The 24,106-nt window shown below is 39.9% G+C and overlaps 1 protein-coding gene and 1 non-coding gene across 3 annotated transcripts in view; one reads left to right on the forward strand and one right to left on the reverse strand.

Annotated features, from left to right (window-relative positions):
* Nucleotides 1–501: 501 nt before the first annotated feature.
* IARS1 (isoleucyl-tRNA synthetase 1) overlaps nucleotides 502–24,106 on the reverse strand; it is a 1,809,950-nt gene continuing 1,786,345 nt past the window's right edge. For both annotated transcript variants that reach the window (XM_044077404.1, XM_044077403.1), the window contains one exon: nucleotides 502–1,710. In XM_044077404.1, coding sequence (XP_043933339.1) covers nucleotides 1,631–1,710 — 80 coding nt within the window. In that variant the 3' untranslated portion in view covers nucleotides 502–1,630. The remainder of the gene's footprint in view (nucleotides 1,711–24,106) is intronic.
* TRNAK-UUU lies at nucleotides 20,867–20,939 on the forward strand. The gene has a single exon. It is a non-coding gene; the product is annotated as a tRNA-Lys (tRNA).

Consider the following 24,106-nt stretch of genomic DNA (forward strand, 5'->3'; position numbering starts at 1 on the left):
GATAGCCAGCAATACACAAACAGCAAATAGAAACAAATTAGATAGAAAGGAAGTACTACTAACACTATTAAGACACAATTAGCCAAAACCATTTTTATCCAATAAGAAAAGAAGTTTTTCTACTTGGCCTGGAGCCTAGTAGGAAGCACCCGATCTAGTTTAGCGGCAAACATCTGGGTAATCTTCCCTAGGCATGATGGGATAGGGTACAGCCTCAGGCCAGTGGAAGCTCTTGAGCTTTAGTAAAGGTAGAGTCAGAACCGATGATCGGTTCCGAACCCAACCAGCAAAGAATGAAGGCAAGATAGGACAACATAACATTAATATTTTCACAAATAGATATAGAAAAGACGATTTCTGATAATGCTTTTTAATGACAAACAGTAAAAAGCATTTGCTGTGATACTTTATACAAATTTAATGAAATATTAAATACAGTTAATGGAATTTAATAATTTCTTGTCAGTGAGCAGGCATGGAAATGTGATACAGTAGAAAAGATCATTTCTAATCATACTTTTTAATGACAAACCAACAGCAAAAAAGCATCCATGTTGTGATTCTTTAAAAATGTAATGAAATATTAAACAATACAGTTAACAGAAGTGAAGGACTTTTTGTTCCTTTGTCAATTAAGGATGAAACATTCTGGCTGTTCCGAAGTTCAAAAGTCTACCAAGGCCACACAGAGGAAATAGTTTGACAATACAGAGTATTTTGCCCTTGGATAATATGATAATGCTGACTCTGTGGCAAAAAACTTTGCTTTTTGAACAGTGGAAAAATAATCCCATGTGAGACATCAACAGTACATTATCCAGCAGACAAGGCATAGGTGCACGCACATCCACAAAGGAAAAAAAAGCAAACAAGAGGGCAGTAATTTCTCCATAACTTCAGAGATAGAAGAAAAATTGGACATAAACCCCTAACAGTTGCATTAAAATCTGTTTGCCAAACAGGTGCCAAGGCCTTATAAAAAGCAGCTAATCTGGTATACAGCACAATGATTAGACATCCCAACATCAATTAAAAGTGCAATATGCTAAATTGTGTAAACTTTACATCCACCGGAACCCAGATACAGGCAAGTGACATGGCCATGGCAACTCAACACAGCCAAGCAGTAATATGAAATAAGATCAAATGGAAACTCGCAGACTAAGAAAATATATTACCAGGTATCTTATGATCTGATAGGTCGTCCCTGTAAATACAGTCCTACAATTCATATTCCACTCTTACTGACCCACGCCACATTATACAGCCAAAGTTTAAGGAATGAATGAACTAACCCACTGTGGTAATGTACACTATCCGCTGCTCCAAAGTCTTGTGGCAAAGGAAGTGATTAAAAAGCCAATTGTCACCTCAGCAATTGGACATTCCTGTTCAAAATGGCATTTGTAACACGTATGGTGCAGGTGCTGCAGGTAACAAGCCATTTTCACAGATACTGTAGAGGTCATGTTGCATGTTTTGTTTTACAAATTTATGGATAGGAATACAGTTTATACAGATCAATAATGCCACTATGTATCTGCATGACTTAAAGCCTGATTTGTGGCTACTGATTCCAGTGCTGATAATTCCTTTTTCAGTGGAGAAATCAACACCCTGGGATAAATTTTCAATCAGATGTTGTAGGCACGACATGGACGTATACAATCTTCGTGCTAAGTGTCTTCAAAGGTGTGTCTTCTGTAACTTCTGCACAATGAAAAAGATGCAAGAATATTTGACATAAAATGTTAAATGTATGCAATTACAAACATTTCAAGATGAATTTCAATCTTGTATCTAAAATGATAAAATCTGTCCTAAATTTTCCATCCTTTAAGTTTCTAACAGCCTCCAATGCCATTCTGATATAGAAAAGGGATGAATAAATGCCCACTTACAAACACAACCCAGCATGACACAGTGTAAGTGGCAGACCATTTAACAACACTTCAGTCTTGACATTCAGTCATTCTGGGAGAAAAGCTGCTCTACACGGTCAGTGACAACTACTAGCAGCCCGGTGAGAAACTTAGAAAATATGTCCACACTATGAAAATATAAATATCACAAATTAACAGGTAAATCCTACTCCCATAACAGTCTACATACAGCTATTTTAAATGAAGTTGTGGACTTAACACTGGCAGAAGTTCAACAACCTGATGCCAATTTTACAATATTAATTTCAGAAACCTTAAAAGATACCTTACGGTGTCAAAAATACTAAGGCTGTCCATACGGCACACAAGAAGACAAACTGCAAAAAAAGCCAGCACTGTGTTACTGAAAGACAGATTTTAGATATCTTTGAACTCCTTGTGGTCTCATTATGGAACAATTGAAGTTTCACACTTAAGAATTCAGCTTATTGCACAGGTGTTTTTATTTTTCACCGAGCATCTAGTCTTAAAATATTCAAATGATAAAAAATAGAAGGATATTTTCTTACCATATCAGCTGTTTTGGAAGGAGGCCTTCTGCAATAAGTAAATGGGATTTCCTCTTTTGAAAGTCTCTGACACATCTTTAAATTTTGCCTTATTTTTTCAGTCTCTCGCATCAACACATGATGTAACACTATTATGTCAGGCTGAGAGTATGTGCTCCATCATTAATCCACTCCATTTAACCCTATTCAATGAGTGAACAGAACTTCCAAGGCATAAAAAAAAAAAAACATGACATTCAAAAACATAATAAATTTTATACTAGCTCTCTTTAAAGGAGGATCCATAAGCAACCTCATGAAGGAAAGGTCATCCAAACAAAGGAGATAACTGGGAAGGTAACAAGCACTTAGTCCAGATGGCTTCCTCACTGAATGACTAATATGGTGAGTACATACCGCTGACATCTGACCTTAGAGGTTTTCATAATGAACAAACACTGATCATAAAAGACATTTACTGTACAATGACAAAGTCAAAAAAACATACAAATACCTAAAATAAGTCAGAAATATATTACATGCCGATTGAGTAGGGTGGTACAGAGTTATCGCTTTGCCCGACAGGGAAAGGTTTCATCCAGGGGGTGTAGGCCTGCCGAGTGGGAGGATTTACAACAGTCTCAATCATTTCTGATACCTCCAACAAGTAGTTTGGGGGGCTCAAAAGATGATCTATGTTGGGAGCTATGTCCAATATGAAACCAACTGTCATATTAACCACAGGGGACATCTTTGGCTAAGACCAAAGAGTTTACTGTACCACCAGGAAATTGAAAGCCTGAAGCCATACCCTTGACAGCTATCATTTATTTGTTATTGCAGTTTGTTTACTGAGATGGTCTGACACAGTATTCTAGCCCATACTCAGTGGAGGCTTGGGGAGAAAAGCTCCGTTACAGTTACAAAATATTACAAAATTACAAAAATTTTAGAGAGAAGAAAATCAGTTCCTTAACAGTAGAAATGGGGTTTTAAAATCATCCAATGAGTAATACAATTAAGACAGAGGTTAATACAATTTGATTTCTGTAGGAGTGTTGTACAATAACAGGTTGCATTTACATGTACAGCAATATACAAATTTCATTTACAAAGGAGAGATGAAAAGCACTATACAGTTATAGAGACATAATTTATTTACATTTACAGGATAAGGTAGGAGAGTTGGAGAGTTAGGGGCTGGTGACTGTCTACAGATCTGAAACAGAGTCAGTCAATCTGCGTGAACAAGAACAGAAACAGGAGGAGTTCAGGTGCTGTTTTAGGTTACTAGATGTACAGCTGTCCTTTACGTGATATAGGCAGGGAGTTCCACTATCTGGTGACACAGGATGAGTATAGTGAGTCTACAGCTGTATTACGGGATTTGGAAGTCATTAGTAGGCTCAGACTACCTTAGCGAGGGTGAGGAGTAGTGCTTAAGAATGTTTTGTAGATAAGGGCACGTGTGCAGTTTTTGTATTTTTTGGGAGCAATTTGAAGCTAAATGCAAGTAAATAGCTCTGGCCAGTTAAGCTCCTTTCGTGTTAAGCAGTGGTGTGTACGGTAGGATGCATTAACTGTAAACTTGGTTGTTTTGTAAAGCATGTCTCTATTTAGTAGGTTGGCTTGAATGTTGGTTAATACACACTATGCATAGAGAAGGCAGGATGATGCTAAGAATTTTCTTGATGAGTCTGTGAGGTATGATTGGTTTTGGTAGAGAAAGCCCAGTTTCTGATGAGTTTTCTTGATGGCCTGAGTGACATGCAAATCAAATTTCAGGTGGTCTATTATAACTCCTAGTAGTTTGGAATCTGTTACAGTTTCTGTGGTGGTGGTGGTTGTTGAAGTACTATTAAACGGTGTATATGTTGTTGAAAGAGACCGGTGTATGAAAAGCATTAACTATGGATTTTTTTTTTTTTTGCATTTAGGATTAGCTGAGGAGCTTTCAGGGATAATTCTATGGCAATGGAGGAGTCGTGAGTCATTTACTGAAGTAGTGGAAGGGTTGAGGTTGAACAGACGATGGTAGCATAGTTGGCATAATTTACTAAGCTGACATGTTTGCTGGCTTTGTACAGGTTGTATGTGAAAATAATGAAAAGTACTGGGCTTAGAATTGACCCTTGTGGCACACCAACAGAAACAGGGAGAAAAGGGATAGGTCCTGATTCCATTTTATGAAGTATTGTATGTTCGAGAGAGATACAAAACCAAATAAGGACTGCACGAGACATTAACAGGGAAGAGAGTCATTGTTTAGGAGTTGGTGGGATACTGTGTCAAATGCTTTTGACAGATCCTGGAACAGGGAGTATTATTAGGTTACCATTGTTTCTGTTGGTATTTATGATTTCTGATAAACTAAGCAGAGCTTCTGCTGTGCTGTGGTGTGGTGTGGTTGAAAGCCATGTTGTGTGGGGGACAGTAGCTTGTTGTTTATGAGATGGTTAGGCATTCGAAGTGTATGTATCTTTCTAAGATTTTGGGTAGAGGGGAGAAAATTGCAATGGGGTGGTAGCTGAAGAGGTCTGTGGCTGAACCACCTGTGTGAAGTGGTACAATATCTGACTTTTTCCAGATAGTGGGTACATAGTTTTTTATGACAGCTCTATTTATGATATTAAGATTAGGCATGCCAGGACATTGGTAGCTAACTTAAGGTACTCAGGTGGGAGTTTGTCAGCAACTGGTGCAGTGATTTTCAGTTTTTAAAGGTAATTTTTGATAGCTGAGGTAGGTATTTGTTGGAAAGAAAAGTGAGGTGCATTGTGAGTACTTGTTGGTGAGGATAGAGCGATGGGAGGGTGGATTACAGTCTAGAAGAGATGGAGGAAAGACTGGTGTGTGTTGAATTGTGTGGCTATGGGGTCTGTGTCGTCGTTTGTGGTTTATGGCTGTCCAGAATTGCTTGGGATTGTGGTAATGTTTACCTTGAAGTAACTGAAAGAATGCAGTTGTGTCTACTTTGACATGTTGTTTACATCCATTTCCAAGCTGTCTAATATTTGTCACTTTTCTTGCATTCTGTGACACCATGACTTCCAGACTTTCTCTCTATTTAGCATGAGCTGTTTGGGATCTTTGTTGAGTCATGGACCAGAGTTACTTTTGTTTTTTTTTGTTCTTATGGGAGCTAGCGCATTTAGTATGTTATGAAATGTTTTATTAAACTTTGTAATGGCATCTTAATAGTGGTAGATTTTTTTTTTTTTTTTTTTTTTTAGCTGTATCGCATTTGTATTGGGAGAGAGATTTTATAAAGGTGTATGTTACAATAGGAGAGTCTTTGTACTTGTCTTAATAATGTATATTGGGGGTGTGATTACTTTGGCTTGTAATAAATGTGGGGAGATGGTCACTGATGTTGTCTGCGGGACAGTTAAGGTGTTTATGTTTGAGGGGGAGGTGGTAAGGATCCAGTCTAGTAGTGAGTGCTTGTTGCAGTGTTGGTTGATTCTAGCGGTGAGGTGATTACTTGACTGAAACTGAATAGGTTAAGAGAGACAGTAGGGGAATCTATGTTTACAAGTACGTAGTCTATATTCACATCCCCAAGTATAATTGTTTCTGTATTTACATTAGTGGAAAACCATTGAAAGTGGTCTTCAAGAATGGTAATGTTGTTGCCTGGGGCAATATATAAGGCAGCAATGCAAACAGTGTTGTGCTTGTTCAGGTGTAAGAGGGTAATACATACATTTCTGTGTTGGGATAGATGGGGTGACTCGGTATCTGGTGATGTTTACTGCATTTTTAAAAAGTACAGCAACTCCTCCAGCTTTTTTTGTGTACTCTGTCAATAATTTCTTATTAAACTGTATCCAGGGGAATAATGTCTTCATCTTTACTGTTTGGTTTTAGCAAAATTTTAGTGAGGATTAGACTGTCATGGGGCAGCAAGAGTCAGTTTGAGACCCCCCCCCCACTTTGAAATGAGATGTAGGATAAACAGGGATGGCAGAAAAACTTACCCTGTACTACAAGATGCAGCATATATCCACTGCTATTTACCCCATGCCCAGTTGCACCAAGCAAAGGAGGACAGGAGCACATTCTCTTAAGCAGCAATTAACAGGATCATTGGAGGGACCCAATTTTGGAACATCCAAACCAGACGAATCCACAAATCCAAGAGTGGACTGGAGTAATGTCTCAGTTTGTGAGCTTGCTAACTTCCTACAGATATGAATTAGAGAGAGACACACACGCACGTATACTGTTGTGTGCATGGCCTAGTCTCAAACATGCATAGTCTCACTGCACTAATGGGGAGGGGGGATTTAGCTACAAAAATCATACTCCACATACTACATGATGGATTTATTTTCAGAACTAATAAGGAGTAATCTCAGAATATTTACCTCTAAGATGTTCAATGGTTACACAGTTTGCTTAAGTAGCCAAATGGCCAATGAGCAGCCCCCTCTCCAAGAAGGATTCCAAACTTTAAATGTGGGAGCCAAATGGAGCTACCTACCCTGCAAGCTAACTGTTCACCTTTAAAACTTGCAATGGGCTGGGTTGCAGGAAGGTGGTATATGACTTGATTACCACTCCATGGTCTGGTGAGGGAGTCTGGGACCAGCAGGATATCTCAAGACAGACTGGTAACTCCTGCAAATTGCACCATGATGATCATGGCAGCCTTGAAGTGCAGAAGATAAAGGGTCAAGCTTTAGACCCTTTATTGCTCTCCCCCAACTCAGTGTGCCAAGACCATGATTTTCTCTGACATCTCTAACAGCAGAAGCAAACAGTAATGAGCACCATCCAGCTCAAAGCCTATAAATGTAATCCTCTGATATAGCATCATTAATATCTTTACAATTTACAGTCACCATCCGGGACTTTGTTTGTGTCTTTCGGCTTAGCCACAGCGGAACTCCGGTCCGCTAATGAGTGGCAGTTGATTTTTACATACCGGCTTGCCAGGCCTAACGCACAACCTTCAACGAAGGTACGCCCATTCACGCACGTCTCCATGCAGAAGACGCTCTAGCTGAGAATCGAACCGGACAGCGTCTTACTGTGAGGCGACAACGCTACCACAGCACCAACACCGCGGGACTACAACCATTAAAATGGTCAACTCTGAGAAGCAACCAGCAGTCCAGATAGAGAAACACATGGAAATTACATTTCAGCCAAGCTTTGGCATCCATGAACAAACTCTGCTGAACCCTAGAAATGTAGAGGAAAATTACAGTTGCGTACACTTACCATAAATGTAGATGTTTGAGTGTATTCACTGTTGCAGTCATTACATTTGGGTAATCTGCTGGCAGGTTGCCCTCAGTCGGCCTGATTAACAAAGTCTGATGAACAAAGTCTTGGGTCCTGTGTCGGTTGCTGTCCCTTCTTCCATGACGTCAGGTCGTCAGGGGTATAAAACATGCAGCTGACGCCATTACATCAGTTTTTCTTGCCCCAAATGTCAGGTGCCACCCAAATGGGGAGCAAAAAAAAAAAAAAAAAAAAAAAAAAAATATATATATATATATATATATATATATATATATATATATATAATTATATAATTTAAAAAAACACAAAAAATATACCTCCAAACAAAAGCAAATACACCCAAAAAGGCTTTTAAGAATAGTAAAAGAAAGGAGAGGTATAGTAAGAGAAAAAACAGGGGGCTGGAGGGTGGGTAACCAGGACTGCAACAGTGAATACACTCGAACATCTACGTTTATGGTAAGTGTACACAACTGTACTATGTTCTTCATGTTTTACTGTTGCAGTCATTACATTTGGGTAGAATCCCAAAGCTATGGTTGGAAGGATGGATTATACAGCATTAGGAGCAGCTATAAGGCCCTGCAGGACAGCAGTGGCAAAGCCAGATCTGGATTTAGAGAAGAGAGGTAAATGGTAATGTTTGGTGAATGTATGAACTGAGCTCCAGGTAGCAGCTTCTAGAATGTCCCTGGTAGGAACCCCTCTGAGAAAGGCTGCAGCCTGGTGGAATGAGACCTGATCCTCATTTGGGATAGGTTTACCATGGTGCATACAGCAGAAACAAATACAATGGCTTATCCATTTGGAAATACTCTGCTTTGAAATGGCCTTTCCCTCTGCCCCTGCAGCAAATGCCACCAATAGTTGTTCAGATTTTCTTAGAGAGTTCATCCTGTTTTAAGTAGAATCTAAGTTGTCTGTGTACATCCAATGAATGCAGAATCCGCTCACCCTTGTTCTGTGGATTGGGGAAGAAAGTTGGCAGATGAATGGTCTGATTAAGAGCTGCACTGGATACCACCTTAGGCATGAAAGATGGATTGGTCCTGAGAGCCACCTTGTCCGGATGAAAAATAATGAAAGGCTCCACTGCCATAAGAGCCTGTACTCTGGAGCTCAGTTCATACATTCACCAAACAAACCTGCTAAAAGGAAAGCTGTTTTCCAGGAGAGAAATTTTAGGTCTGCAGTAGCAGCTGGTTCAAAAGGAGAGAGAGTGAGTTTTTCTAAAACAAAATTGAGGTCCTATGCAGGAGTTGGTGCTCTCCTGGGAGGTCTTAAATTTTTGGCTCCTCTGAGATATTGCTTTAGCAGAGGATGAGAGAAGAGGGGAGGTTTTGTGTTGTATGAGCTGAAAAGGCAGAGGCATGGATTTTTATGGAGGAAAAAGATAGGTCCTTGTGAAGCATCTCAGTTAAGTATTGCAGAATCTGAGGAATATTGGGCATTGCTGTGCTTATTCCTTGTGATTGGTTCCAGGCACAGAATCTTTTCCATTTTTCAGCATAAGATTTTCTAGTACAAGGCCTTCTAGCCTTTAAAATGACATCCATCACTGGTTTGCTGAGGGATTCCAAGGGTGAAATTAGTTGATTAGCCACGCTGCAAGATTCAAAGTTTGGAGCTGAGTTTGCAGAATTTGGTAGTTCTGCTGGGACAGGTGCCACAGAGGAAGGTGTGACACATTGCGCAGGAGTGGGAACCAGTGTTGGCGAGGTCAGTCTGGAGCAATCAGAATAATTTTTGGTTAGTCCTGTTTGACTTTCAGTAGAACTTTGGAGAGCAGAGGCAGAGGGGGAAAAGCATAGACTCACAGGTTTTTCCAGCTGAAAGATGCAGCATCCACTTTCCAGGCTTTTTTGTGATGAATTCTTGTGCAGAATTTGTCCAACTGATAGTTCTGGGGTGAGGCAAAAAGATCTATGTCTGGGTTCCCCCATTTCCGTGTCAACATGTTGAAAACTTGTGGTTCCAGTTTCCATTTGTGTGGGTCCATAAGATTTCTGCTTAGTTCGTCTGCCAGAGTATTTAGCTTTCCTGGCAGGAATTGAGCTTATAGTTGTATCGGATAGGTCAAGGCCGTGTTCCACAATGCCATGGCTAGTCTGCAAAGGGGGTAAAGAATGTGTACCCCCCTGCTTGTTTATGTACCACATAACTGTGGTGTTGTCTGTCTTTATCATTAGTTGTCCTGGATGAAGGCAGTCCTTAAAGGCTGTCGGAGTATTCTGTACAGCTAGCATCTCTTTCTGATTGATATGTAGGTGCATTTGATTTGGGCTCCATTTGCCCTGAATGCACTTCCCTGCCAGATAAGCTCCCCAAGCATAGTCTGATGCATCTGTTGTTAGGGTTTGGGCGGCAGGGGGTGGAGTGAATGGCAGTCCCTTGTTTTGGTAGCAGGCCTCTGCCCACCATAGGAACTCTAGTTGCAGGCAAGGTACAGGAATCATTGTTTCCAGGCTGTGACCATGTTGATTCCATAAACCTTTTAAGTATCACTGAAGTTTCCTCAGATGCAGTCTTGCATATGGAATTAGAAGAATGCAGGAGGCCATGAACCCCAAGGCCTGCAGAATTTGCCTTGCAGATAGCATGGTTTTTGTGGCCACCTGTTTGAAGTAAGTTATCAATTGAATTTGCTTTTCTGGCGTAAGGTAAGTCAGCTGGGCAGTTGTATTCAATCTTGCACCCAGGAATGTAATTTTTTGAGAGGGTACCAGTTGTGATTTCTTTTCGTTTATGGTGTACCCTAGACAAGTTAGAACCCTTTTTACAAATGCTAGATGCTTTAGAAGAATGTCCTTGTTTTCTGCCTGAATTAGACAATCGTCCAGGTATGGATATATTTGTGAATATTTCTTTGCCTGCAAAATGCAATTACTGGTGCCAGGCACTTTGTGAAGACTCTGGGTGCAGTACATGAAGCAGAGGTATCTTCTGCAAGATTCCCTGATTGGGATATGCAGTTAAGCCTCTTTTAAGTCTAGAGTTACCAACCAGGCATCTTTGCCTAGCATAGGTAGTAACTGTTGAAGAGTCAGCATCTTGAATTTTGGAATCTCCAGAAATGTGTTTAGAATGGATAAGTCCAGAATTGGACGCCATGATTTGTCTTTTCTGGGTACCAGGAAAAGTCTGGAATAGAAACCTTGTCCCTTTTCCTCTTCTGGTACTGGCTGAATAGTCCCCATGTTCATGAGGGACAGAACTTGTTTCTGGGCCTCTGCCCACTGATTTGGGGGCAGATCTGGCTATCTGTTTGGGATTGGCAACTTGTGGAAGTGAAATCTATCCCTGGGATACTATATTTAAAACCCATTTGTCCTGGGTAATAAGTTGCCAGTTTCGTGCATGAAGTGCTACTTTTCCCCCCAAAGGGGCAGCTAAGAGGTAAGTGCTTGGTGATTGTAGAGGGAAGTCATTGAGACCGTTTATCATAGGGAATTCAATAAAAACAAAATTCCCCCAACTTTGTGGTGAACTGTCTCAAAAAAGGAAAAACGAAAAACAAAGAGTAGGTTCACCTAAATTGGCTTCTTTAAATCCAATGAAATCCACAAGCAGGTGTTAGTCCAAAACTCGATCTCTGTTTAATAAAACAAACAAACAAAATAAAGTCAAATAAAAGTCCCTTAATGTCCACACGATAAGCGCTTTCGATAAAATTTTTTATTTTATTTTGTTTGTTTTATTAAACAGAGATTGAGTTTTGGACTAACACCTGCTTGTGGATTTCATTGGATTTAAAGAAGCCAATTTAGGTGAACCTACTCTTTGTTTTTCGTTTATTATAGGGAGGTGCCTTGTTGCTTCGAGATTTGGAGGGGGAGACACCCCATTGTTTTGTTCTAAAAGTTCCTTGTGACTGAAACCTGGAGCCTTTGGAATGTCTTGATTTGACTTGAGCGGCTCTCAAGGGGACTTGAAAGGACTAGCTCTTAGTAGGCCAGTGCCTACTAAATCTTGGAGGTTGCACTTGTAAGAAATCTTTCACAGTTTGCATAGATTTAGCTTTATCTTCCATCTTTTTTAACACTTCAGCCTTATTACCACAGAGACGGTCCTGTTGTAAAGGAGCATCCAACAATTTAGCTTTAACATGGTCAGGCAGAGTTTGCTCTTTAAGCCAAGCATGCCTTCTTAGCACAGATCCATTTAGAGCAGCCCTGCAAAAGGCCTCCAAGGAATCAAAACCACATTGCAAAGTATGTTTTCCAACTTGTTCAGCTGAATGCAATAAATCCTGCAATTCTTTATTTTCCACACAGTCAGACATTAACATCATTTTCTGTTTAAGTAGGCCCATGTTAGGCTGTTGATATTTAAGCATATGAAATTGACAGTTTAAAGCCCTGATTGCCAAGGTTGCAGACGTGTAAGCCTTCTTACCCCATCTGTCTAGCGCCCTGGAATCTTCATCAGAAGGTGTAGGATTTTTGGCAGTAGAGGCCTTAATGCCCTTATGACCCTGAGAAATGGTTTCAGGATCAGCAATAGGGTTTTTGAAAAGGAATTTGTGGGAGTCAGGAACCCTGTAGTATCTGTCTTGCTTACAAGGAGCCGGAGGCAGTGAATCAGGAGTCATACTAGATTCTGAAAAAATCATCATAAACAATGTCTAGAACAGGAGGTATAGCCAAAGGCCTATGCTGAGGAAGTAGAAGAAAATCCCTAAGTCTCTTTTTAGATTCAGAGAAATGCTGACTTTCCCAGTGGAAATGTTTCCTTAAGGCATGTAAAGTTTCCCCAAAAGAAAAATCCTCAGGGGGAGAGGCAGAAGGAATGGAATCCTCTGCATCAGAGTCCTCATAAGTAACAATAAACAAATCCTGTTCATTAGAAGAGTCAGAAGAAATAGAATTCTGTTCAGAATATTCATAATCAATGTCTTGCCTAGGTCTTTTAGAAGCAGTGGGTTGGCTACCCCTGATCAGAGTAATTAAATCTTCAGCCATTTTGATCATTTGTTTTTTAGGCATAGGGGCTGCACATGTGGCCCAGGCGTCGGTTTTTAGACATAGATTTAGATTTTGGCCTTAGTTTTGAAGATGGCGTTGGTCTAATATACAAATCCGTAGGCCTGACAACACCCTCAGAAGCCAGTGCCTGCACAGCAGCTCCGGACCCATGTAAGGTAGAGACATCTGCGGGTTCCATAATTGAAGTATCTCGTGGCATGGGTCTCAGTAGAGGCCTGCGAATTAGAAGTAGCGGGTATTAGGGGCTGTGAAAGCGCCTCACTGAGTACCGGCGAACCAACAACTGGCTTAGGAGAAGCGTCGTTGGTTTTGGACCTCGACGGCCTGTCTTTTTCTTTGCGTTTTTTTAGGTATTCCGGTAGTTGGATTGCTAACAGACGACATTTCTGAATAGTTAAATTTTGAGCCAAAATATTAAGAAGCAAAAATATACAAACGTTTAATCGTGCGTTGATTAAATTTAGCACAAAACCAACAGCAAGGCACGTTGTGGTCAGGGCCTAGGCAAGGAATACAGTACAAATGAAAATCCTTATGAGGTATTTGCTTCCCACAAGTAATGCAATTATTAACTTTTACTGACATCGATCGGTAAGGAGCAAGAAAAAGTTTCCCCAACGGGGTACTTAGCTTTTAGTTGAAGACTTTGGTTCTGAAACTTGAAAATGAAAATTTCAGGAGTCGGCTGACTGGCACTTGCGAACTGCTTCTGCTTCGGGCACCGTGCGGCAAGAAAGACTGATGTAATGGCGTCGGCTGCATATTTTATACCCGACGACCTGATGTCATAAAAGAAGGGACAGCAACCGAAGCAGGACCCAACACTTTGTTAAATCAGGCCGACTGAGGGCAACTTGCCAGCAGATTACCCAAAGGTAATGACTGCAACAGTGAAACACAAAGAACATCACCAAATGGCAACACCTTACACTGAAGTGATGACTATCCAAAGCAAATGAAAAGCATCTCCTATGTGGACCCAGTCAATAATGAACAAAGAAGCATACATCATGGCCAGTGACAACATCCAGGTGTTCAGAAACAGCAAGGAAATGATTTCTTAGAAAATCATCATATAGAAAACACTAGATATGACTGTTGAAGAGTCAAAGCACCAAGGTAAGATGAAAATAATCTACCACTTTCAGAACAAAATGCAGGAACAGAACCCTTAGTCTCATTCAGAAGAAAGGGCAGGCTCTATGGCCCCTTTCAGAAGTACGGTATACATCTATCTCAAAATCTCAGTGGAGATGGCTTGTTCTCTTAGTGGGTCCTTTTGAGGGAAAGCCCTAAGAGCTCTAATATATGCTAGACAGTGACGAGTCCAGAAACGTTCCTCCTTTTAAATGATCCAACAAGTTTGGGAAAATGCAAAGGAACACCCTATATATACAGACCCCAGATCATAACTAAGACTTGACTGCTGTGCTAGTATATACATCCTTTTGGATAAACTAATGGAAAAAGCACTCCAACATATTTGCTCAGTATACCAGAAAGTTTCTTCCTTTTACAGGTTTGGGTGGAGCCCAAAAAAGAGGGGAGTTGAAGGGGGCATTAAACTCTGTCATTTTTCATCTTCAAGAGGTCTTCCACAAGGTCTTGAAAATACTGGCCAAAGATACCTTGCTGTTGAAAGAGGCATCTAGGATGGAATTTCTCAAAGTCCCAACCAACCACCCTTCAGAGGTACACAAGTGAGCTTGCAGCCCTAGTTATACCATTTCCACAGCTGAAAGTGCAGCAAGCTACACGGAAGCCCATTCAGGAAATTACAGACAGAATCTTAATCACTTCCATCTTGAACCTGGAGTCAGGAAGGGAGGCAAGCTCTTCCGGTCTCTGGTCCACTAGTTAAGAAAATAATCTGAAAGGGTGAGATCAAAAGTGGATGACCCTTAGCCACATAATGGCAAAATAAACTCTTAGCAACAACATTTCTGTCCAGTGGCAAAGTGGCAATATGGTCTCTGAGACCTGTACTACATAAAGTGCTCACAAGAGTCAGTCCACGAATGTCTCGTCAAGGACTTTACAGCTTCTGATTTTTGACAGCCACAGCAGCAAAGCCTGGATGCTTTCATACTGCATTTATAAAATCCCCAATGAATGTAGTCATTTGAAGGAATGACCCACGCCTGCTCCTCCTTCCCAGGGGCACATTAAGGCATATCAATAGGGAAGTGGAGGTAACTGACAAATCCACAGAGGACTCTGAAATTTAGAGTTTATCCTAGGGCAGTGGGATACATGAGCAGGCGATAATGCCCTTACCTGCCTTGGAGACAACAGCCTCCAGGTCCTCCAAATCCTTGTATAATCCTGAATGAGAAGTATCACATCTCCCCAAAAGCCCCATGTATAATGTTGTGCATAAGATTGATAAGATTAAGCATAATAGACATGAGTCAGAGCTCAGAGGCATGCCCACCAATAGTGATGTGAGCACGCAAGACCTAAACCAAGCTCAGTGCTACCACCATCTCATACTCCCTGATGGTGTCCTCCCAAGCCGCTATTCAAACTGTTAGTAAACTTCAAACATTTGTTAAAAGTCCAGGCCCTAAGCAGTGAAACCTGGTGCAAAAAGGCTTTAAAAAAAACTACCCTTGAATTGAAAAAAGGCTGCTTGTCCCAAGAGGAGAACTTAGGATGTGAATACAGAGTTTTGAGTACCCAGATTCAGAGACTAGACAACAAGATCAGGCTGGTCAGTACAAAGATCCAGCTAAGCATGGACAGGTGCAGCCTACACCCCAAACTTAGGGCCAGAAATATGCCTTATTTAAGCCTCTTGTTACGGACGAGAACACTCACTAGTCAAGAACAAGCTCAACACCTCTAGAGACATGAAGGCAGTTTTTGCAAAACTGACAGTATGTGGAGGGCTTGGTTTCAGCCCAAACTAAGAGGCTCAGCTCTTCTGATAATGCTCTTGCAGAGACCTGCGGCTGTGCAAGGGGCAATCTTACAGACAGCCACATGTGAAACATTTAATCACTGACATGGTTAGGGTGTTGGCATAAAGGATAAAGTAAACACAGAGCAGAGCAGAAATAGAAATCCACAAAACAATTTATACTCCACAAAATAAGTGCTTTTGTCCCAAAGTTAAAATTACAGGAACTTCTTCAGATATAATTTAAAACAGTAGAAAGCATTTTAAATACTAAAGCACAGTGATACATTTCCTTTCTGAGGCCAGTGAGCACTGCTTACTCGAACCACGCCCCCTTGACACAAACACAGAACAAGCACACAAGCCCAACTCAGAATGCATATAAAATGCAATTGTGACCATAAATTAAGCTTTAAATGATCCAGAAGAAAAATACAAATGCAAAAATATCTTATAAAAAGTACATATGTATATCTGAATAAAACAATTAATCCAATCTGTACTCTAACTTTACCTTTCCAGTGCTTTTAACTAAGAGATTAGAAATGGAGAGACTGTCATTAAGTCCTGGCCAAGACAAAGAATTTAAAACCAGCTGCCAGGATAATTCTCTCTTTTCCAGAATATAGTAGACAATCTCTCTCTACACTCTGTTAAAATGACACCCAGTAGTTACTGCTTTATGAATCAGGTTGCCCACTGACATCTTTCTTCTATCCCTCCTAGCATTTGTAATTCAAACAAACCATACAATACTTCAACACTATCTCTTCCACAAAGTCAATTACCACTCAACACTTTAATAGCTCATGCTATTAGAATATATCACCTGAACTTTTGAAATTTTCAATGTACAATCACATGGGTTCATATTATAAGCACGAAAACTGAATCGCGCGAACACGTATTGAGCGACACGTGCAGAGCGAAAATTCACAATATCGAAGGTATGAACGGATACCGTTGTAGGGAATTCTTCCCTTTGCTTCAATGGAGTGCAATCTCAGAGTTGGTATATTTAAGTGGGGGGGGTTGTAGGGGGTGCAAGGGGGCTTGCCCCCCTGCATACAACAGTTAGTGAAAGTATTTGTTGGTTTTGTCATGTTTGGGATTCGATATTTTGGGCTTTCGCCCTTTACATGTCGCTCAATACGTGTTCGCACGATTCAGTTTTCGTGCTTATAATATGAACCCCAATCACATCTCCTATAGATATTTTGAAATACACTATTCAAATACCATCTCTCACAAATTCCTGTTAATTCTCCCTCCCCTCTAAATCACATAAAACAAAAATGGCCTTCTTATGACACTCATACCGTAAATCCCTTAACACTCTGTGGAAACATACACCCCAAACTGGACCAAATCAATTGCTATAATTGCACCACCTCCACATCAACCAACCCTAGCTCTAACTGCCCTCTTTTCCCCAATAGGCATGACAGTATCATACTATTAAATACAAATTTAAGTATCAACAATAAAAATCAAAGACATTCATGCAACTATAACATACGGGACTCCAGATATTTTCATCAGTACAAAAACACAGAAACCTTGTTAAAACGTGACATAATGAAACAAACTCTCCACTGTTTAAATATTTTAAAAGCTGACAGAAAAATAAGTGGGAGGTGTAACCATCATATTAAAGAAACACTAGACATAACTCTCTAGCCAAATAATATACCCAGCTTTCACAATGCCGAATCGCTAATACCTCAACTTAAAACAACCCAAAAAACCTATCTGCATAACAGCCATTTATAATTCACCAAGAATTAAGACTGTAGTAGAGGACATCCTGATTTGGTTTAACAATAACATTTCCTATGAAACCAACATTCTAAGTGACCTTAACATTGATTAGAACACCTGCAACTCCAAACTAGCCCCAAACCCTATTAACCTCTATAGCTTCTCCCAAGATATTCATACTGCTACTAGAACGGATAAATGGTAAAGGATCGACCCTAGAATGGATACTAATCAGCAACTAAAATAATATTAGTACCTCTGGCTGTCTACCAGATATCATATACTTGCCCACTTTTATCCTTAGACACTAACAGCCTAAACAAAACAATAAACTGCAAGACAGTATGTAACTTAACTTCATTTCACAAAAACCTACTCAATGACACACAGCATGCAACTGGACCCCTCTAAAAACTCTTCCACTCAGTGATACAGTAACATATTTTAACTCCACCTTCTTAAATATATCAGATCAGCAAGCCCCAATTTAATAATAAAAGAACAAAATGTAACCTAAAAAGAGAGAGGTTATGTAAGTTATGGATTCAAATATTTGTCTGAATATATAGTATTTTTAAACAGTTTTAAATGCTGATTTTTAGTTGCATTGATGGTTTTACTAGACTTATCTTAAGTTCTTTTACATTATGAACAAAGCTTTTACTTACTATTTCCAGCTTAATTAATATTACCTTTAAGAAAATGCATTGTGGATTGGTCAAATGCTGTTTTTAATTTTAATTTTTTGTATTTAAACAGCTGGAATACTTTGTATGGTAGCTCTGATGAAGTCCACTTAACTTGTATGAACAAAAGCGCTTAACCCATTTTATTAAAAAAAAAGTTGCACGTTTATTAAAAAAAAGGTAGACACCTTGGTTTTCTTTACTCAAGTGTTTCTTGTGCGGAATAGTACTGCCCTCACTTTTTTTTGGTTAAAGGAGATCACATGCTCAGACCCAGAGGAAATACAGCTGAATTTATCCACTAGTAGACTAGCTAACTTCACCTCCCCTCACCCCTCCTACATTCCCAGATATCATGCCTACTTCTACACCCCCTCTCCTCAAAAAGTCCTCAAGCCACTTTCCAAGGCCAAGAACACTTCTATGGGGATGGACATCATAGAAGGTTACTTATTGGCCTGTCTGAAAAGGCCTTGTTAGACCCCTACAAAGGCTATTCAACACAATTAAAAAAAAAAAAAAACCTTTGTGGGTCAATGGACTTAGGAAATTACAGATACGTAACACTAACCAGCCTCATCTGTAATGCTATGGAAATAATCATTATGAAAGTAAAGATATAGGTAACACCAACAAAAACTCCAGCAAACAAAACAAAAACACCAAACACCACATGCTCACAGTCTCTCTGAAGCATACCTTTCAACCTCTTAGTGCAAGAAATCTGGACAATGCCCAACAAAATGGGGGGGGGGGGGTCAAATGCCCAAAAATAGGGACATCTTTTAAATATTGCTGTTATATACATAGAAAGTTGCAAGAGTAACATGGCTTGTGTTTTAACATATATTTTCTGAAGGCGATGAAGTCTGAAACTCAAATGTATGCCATTATTCAGTGACTTCAGTCCTGAGATCATCACAGTGATTTTCCAGAAAACCACAAATTTTGAAGAACAGACCAGAAATATGAGTGGAAAATCTGGACAGTTGATAAGAGGTATGCTTTCAAGTGAGTCACGGGTTTCAGTACCAAAACTATGAGTCTGATACAAAACACTGAAAACAGGGCAAGTTGCAGATAAAACCACAAGAATGCGATGTAAATCACACAAATTTATTCAAACCAAAGTTAAAATCCTGGAACAATAAAGGTTAATTGGTTACAAAATGAAACAGAATCAAGTTTTGTGTTAGAACCTCAATAAGCACCGTCAAATTCCCAAATGACTGTTAGTTGACCAAACAAATTAGCATTTCCATGGGTAGCCGTATCATCCACTCAAATAGTGTGGCAACTTACAAACACTCATCCCAAGCCAGTTCAGATTTCTCAAGGGCAGATCCTGCCTACTTAACCTACCTGACTCCTTGAGAAGGATACTGAAGCAATGGAAGAGGGCAAATCAGTACACTCCACATATCTGGTCCTTGCAAAGGCATTCAATACCCTCCCACACTCTGGTATAGTAGATAAGCAATCCCGGTTAAATGTCAATTCCTATGCAACACGCTGGATAAACTGTCTCATAAACAGAACCCAGGAAATTAGGTGGGGCTGTTCTACCTCCTCCAAAAGACCTGTAACTACCGGTTTATCCCGGGGTATAGTCCTTGGACCTCTACTCTTTCGCATTTACTTTCTTGGAAGTCAAAGTTACTGTTAAAAGTTTATGGCTGACTTAAGTTAGCAGATAAATGTAAACTTGGTACCATCATAAAATTCCCAGAGAACACCAATATCCTCCAAAAAACTTTCACAAACCAATAGATGGTGTCAAAACCATACACTAAAACTAAATGCCAGGAAATTTATAATATTTGCCTTCGACAAGCAAGAAGATGTTGTAACTATCACATTGACAACATACCTCTGAAAATTGATCCAGTAGTTAGAGACTGGGAATCTATGTTGATAAATTATCCTTTTATCACCACATGAGAGTCAACTGGCTATCCATCAGGTGATATAAGGGTTTATACCGAACCTCTAGAGTTTGTCAACAATGCCCAAGTAGGGTATTGTGTCAGATGCCTTGGCCAGGTCAAGGTAGGCAGTGTAAGCCACTTGCACTCATTCATTGCTTTAGTGACCTTCTCAAAAAAGTTCACCAGGTTGAATAGGCATGATCTGCCCTTGATGATATCAAGTTGGGTTGTTTTGAGTCTGGAGATTTCCTATGTCATTGAGGGGTAAAGCTGGAGATGAATTTGTCTGTCAGTAGGTTTGCTGTATCTTCTGGCTCAATATAAGTGGCTCCATTAACAATGAGCTCTGCACACAAATGTGTATTGCCTTTGAGGTTCAAGACATAGCTAATGAATGCCTTGTGGTTGTCCTTGGCCTGTACCTTAAATTTGGCTTTGGTAGACTTTATTTGTTCTCCAAGTTGTTTTGTTTAGTTTGTGTGTGCTTGTATCCTGCTGGGTGCTGCACCTCCTAATTTTTGCCATGATTTTTTTTTCTTCTGTTATAGAACCTACTGATGTGATTCCACCAGGGTGGCTTGTTTTTTTTTATTTAATTCTGTACTTTGTCCTGGTGGGTATAGCTGCCTCTATGCAGCTATTAACATGCTTGTATAAGGTTTCTGTGAGCAATTCTGCATGTTAAGGGTTTATATGGTCTTGCCATTTTACCAGGTTGTTACTTAATAGCAGGAAAATAACCTTAGAGTAGTTCCTTAATATTCTACAGATAGCATAGGTTCCAGGTTTTATTTTCACTTCAAAGGTAACCCATGTGGCGCATCCAATAACTGCATAGAACTGTGATAGCACAACATAATAATCAGGGGTTTGATACCCGGTGCTGGTAGGTGTGTGACACAAACATGCTTAGGTCTGAAGCCCGGATAGCTCAGTCGGTAGAGCATCTGACTTTTAATCTGAGGGTCCAGGGTTCAAGTCCCTGTTTGGGTGCATCCATCTTTAGTTGCTTGTAAAAAAAAAAAAAAAAGTTGGGAGGATGGCCTAATGGTTAAGGTGTTTGCCGTACACAAACACAAGGTACAGGGTTTGAATCTCACAGGGGATAATTGGCTAGGCTTAAAATGGCTCGCAAGGGCAGTTAGCCTAGTACTAACCTATGAACATACTCATTACTGTAAGACCTGTTTTCACTGCATAGCCTATTATTAAGGGTATGGTGTGCACATCTTGGGATGTGATAATTCCACTGTATTACGTACTCATTAGGCTGATCATCGAGTATAATGACCCCTTCAGTATGTACCTGTCCAAACATCTGACTCAAACTGAACTACCACATTTTCTTAAGAAAATCAAGGGCCTAAATCATAAAAACTATGTGGACCGTCTCAAACCTCTGACCCTCTTGTCGGTGTCATACAGGCTACTGAGGGGTGATCACTCACTCGCTTACAGAGTCTCAGCAAACCCTACCCTGTCACACACACTGCACATTTGCAAGTCCAAGGGGTACAAAAACACCCATTTGAAAGATCACAATCTCTTTTGCAACATAAAAAGAACATGTTGGAGGGAGAGATATGCATCAGAGAGCTTCTTTGGAATTGACTTTCTCTCAATATAAAGCAAAGTACTTCTCTTACCCTATTCAGATGTAATCTGGACGAGTGGATGGGTAATCGCAAAACCATGATAGCCCAAAAACAAAACACCAGCAATAAAATCCACAGAGCGTCTCAAATGAGAAATGTTAAACATTTATTAAACACAAAGTGGAAAGTGAGGTCCATTTCAGTTTAACCCTGCCTTCTTCTGAACATAATCTCTGCAAATTCATACTTGGTTTAGCACCTTTGTCCCTCATGGATAGAGACAACATGTAAATCGTGGGCTTATCACTGAGCCATTCTTACTTAAAAAAAATAATGGGAAAGTGGCTACACTTTTAAAGAACCTCATGGATCACTTGTCTGTTTTACCATCTAAACAAGAAGAGTGGTATGAAGGCCTTAACTTATTCACGTTCTCAGAGGACTGACTGAGATCTACTGCACTGTTACTGGAACAAGCATTGTGTACTATCAGAACTGTAACAGCTCAAGCTTTCTTAACAGAAAGAAAGCCTAGTCCTACAAGGATGCCAGAGTCATTCACAACCTCCAAAATCCACAGTACATACAATTTGGGAAGAAGCTCACAGGGATATCCTGGCTGCTGCTGACATGTCCATCTCCAAAGGTATCAAATGGAGAACAGTGGATTAAAAAAGACGCTGGAAAATTCAGCACACAAAACCTGGCACCCTCTGGTTTAAGTGCTGGTGGAAAAGTCTTACACTACTGATTCACAAGCTTTTTATGAGGTCATGGCACCCTCAATGAACTAATTATTCAATCCAAAGCTGGATATGCTCCAAACCAACGGACTTCTCTGTGGTTCAGCAATCACAAAAAATGATAAATCCCGGAAAGCATGAACTTTAATTAAGCACAACATGCAGGATTTTCGTCGGTATCACTCCCAACTTCTTCAGAAAACGGAAACAGTGTCACTCATTAACAACTTGTAGCTCCTGTGCAGATAATCTTTCCTGAGGACCAAATTGAAGCGGTTATTCATGGCGATGTGGCTTTGGACATTGTTACCAACGTTGTTTGTGTATTCAGAACTCGGTGCCACTTAAATCTGAGAACAATTGCTTTGGGAGGAACGAATGTCATTTATAAACGGGATGTGGGGAAAGTCCTGATGAAACTTAGAAAGCCCAGAATAACCACTTCAATTTGGTCCTCAGGAAAAGTTATCTGCACAGGAGCTACAAGTTGTTAATGAGTGACGTTGTTTCCGTTTTCTGAAGAAGTTGGGAGTGACACCGACGAAAACCCTGCATGTTGTGCTTAATAAAAGTTCATGCTTTCTGGGATTTATCGCTTTTTGTGATTGCTGAACCACAGAGAAGTCCGTTGGTTTGGACTGTATCCAGCTTTGGTTTCTACATAGTTTTCCTTTCTGTTGAGTTTGTTTTTAATTATTCAATCCACCCACAATGATCTCCTTATTCCTATGTTCCTATTTAAATTAATAGGCAGAGACACTGGCAGAAGGTCATTCCTGCTGACATGCCTGCATAAGTGTCTCTTTTTCCTGCATCAGTCTCGGGCATATGGGAAGACTGCTCATGGTTTTTGAAACCTACATAGGCTGGCAGTGAGCAGCGGGAATCTTCTAAGTTAAACAAGCACTTAATGTGCAAATCTTTGTAAAGGGTTTCACAATGCTATGGTGATTCAACTCCTTACATATGTAACAAGATAAAAAAAAATCAATTTCTTTGGCTAGCGATACCTTCTTAAATATTTCAATAAACAGATTAGACTAGCATCTATGTACCCGTCCACATCGGCTGAATAAAGTACAAATCTCACTCCATTTGTTTCTCATAGGTCTGGACCATACTGGTACCTTTGAGAGATGAGGAATTTAAGTTGCTTCACAAAGTCATGCAAAAGTAAAGCCCACCCCCCCAACACAAGATCTTTGGAGTTTGCTAGGATATATTCTGCTCGTGCAGATGAAGCATGACAATATCAGTCAGAAATATAATGGCTAAAAGTGGGTAAAGGTAGTCAGATACCACCTTAGGAGAGAAGAAGGCTGAAGTTGTACGGTTCTAAGAAACTCCAGACGGTTTCTTAGCTGAATAAAGAATAAAACTGGCAGAAAACAAGGGTATGTATAAACAGGATAATCTGACTTACAAGGCTGTACAATGCGCTAACTTCAATGTGACCTATGTGCAGCTGATATGTTAAATATCTACTATAATGGCAATAATTCATAATGTACAAAGCTTCTGTAATATTTTTACTTGGTTTACTGCATCTTTGTTTTACATTTATCTGTGTTATATGGACTGACTGTATTATAACAAAAGGGTTTGGAAAATAAAAATAAAGTTCATAGAAGTAAAAATGCATTCCTCAGCAATCAATCCAGAAAAGAAATGACACTGGCAATCACAAAGACTTTTCAGGCCCTGCAAATGATGTCCCCAGAGCCAGACAAATACTCTCTCTGTAAGCATTCCAACTAATAAGACAATTAAATAATTAGTAAAAGGATTCCCCAAAATGACACCCAGATTTTGTAGATTTTTT

The sequence above is a fragment of the Protopterus annectens genome, chromosome 7.part0 (assembly GCF_019279795.1).
Source record: "Protopterus annectens isolate FY-2018-M chromosome 7.part0, PAN1.0, whole genome shotgun sequence".
In the NCBI taxonomy this organism is placed as follows: Eukaryota; Metazoa; Chordata; order Ceratodontiformes; family Protopteridae; genus Protopterus; species Protopterus annectens.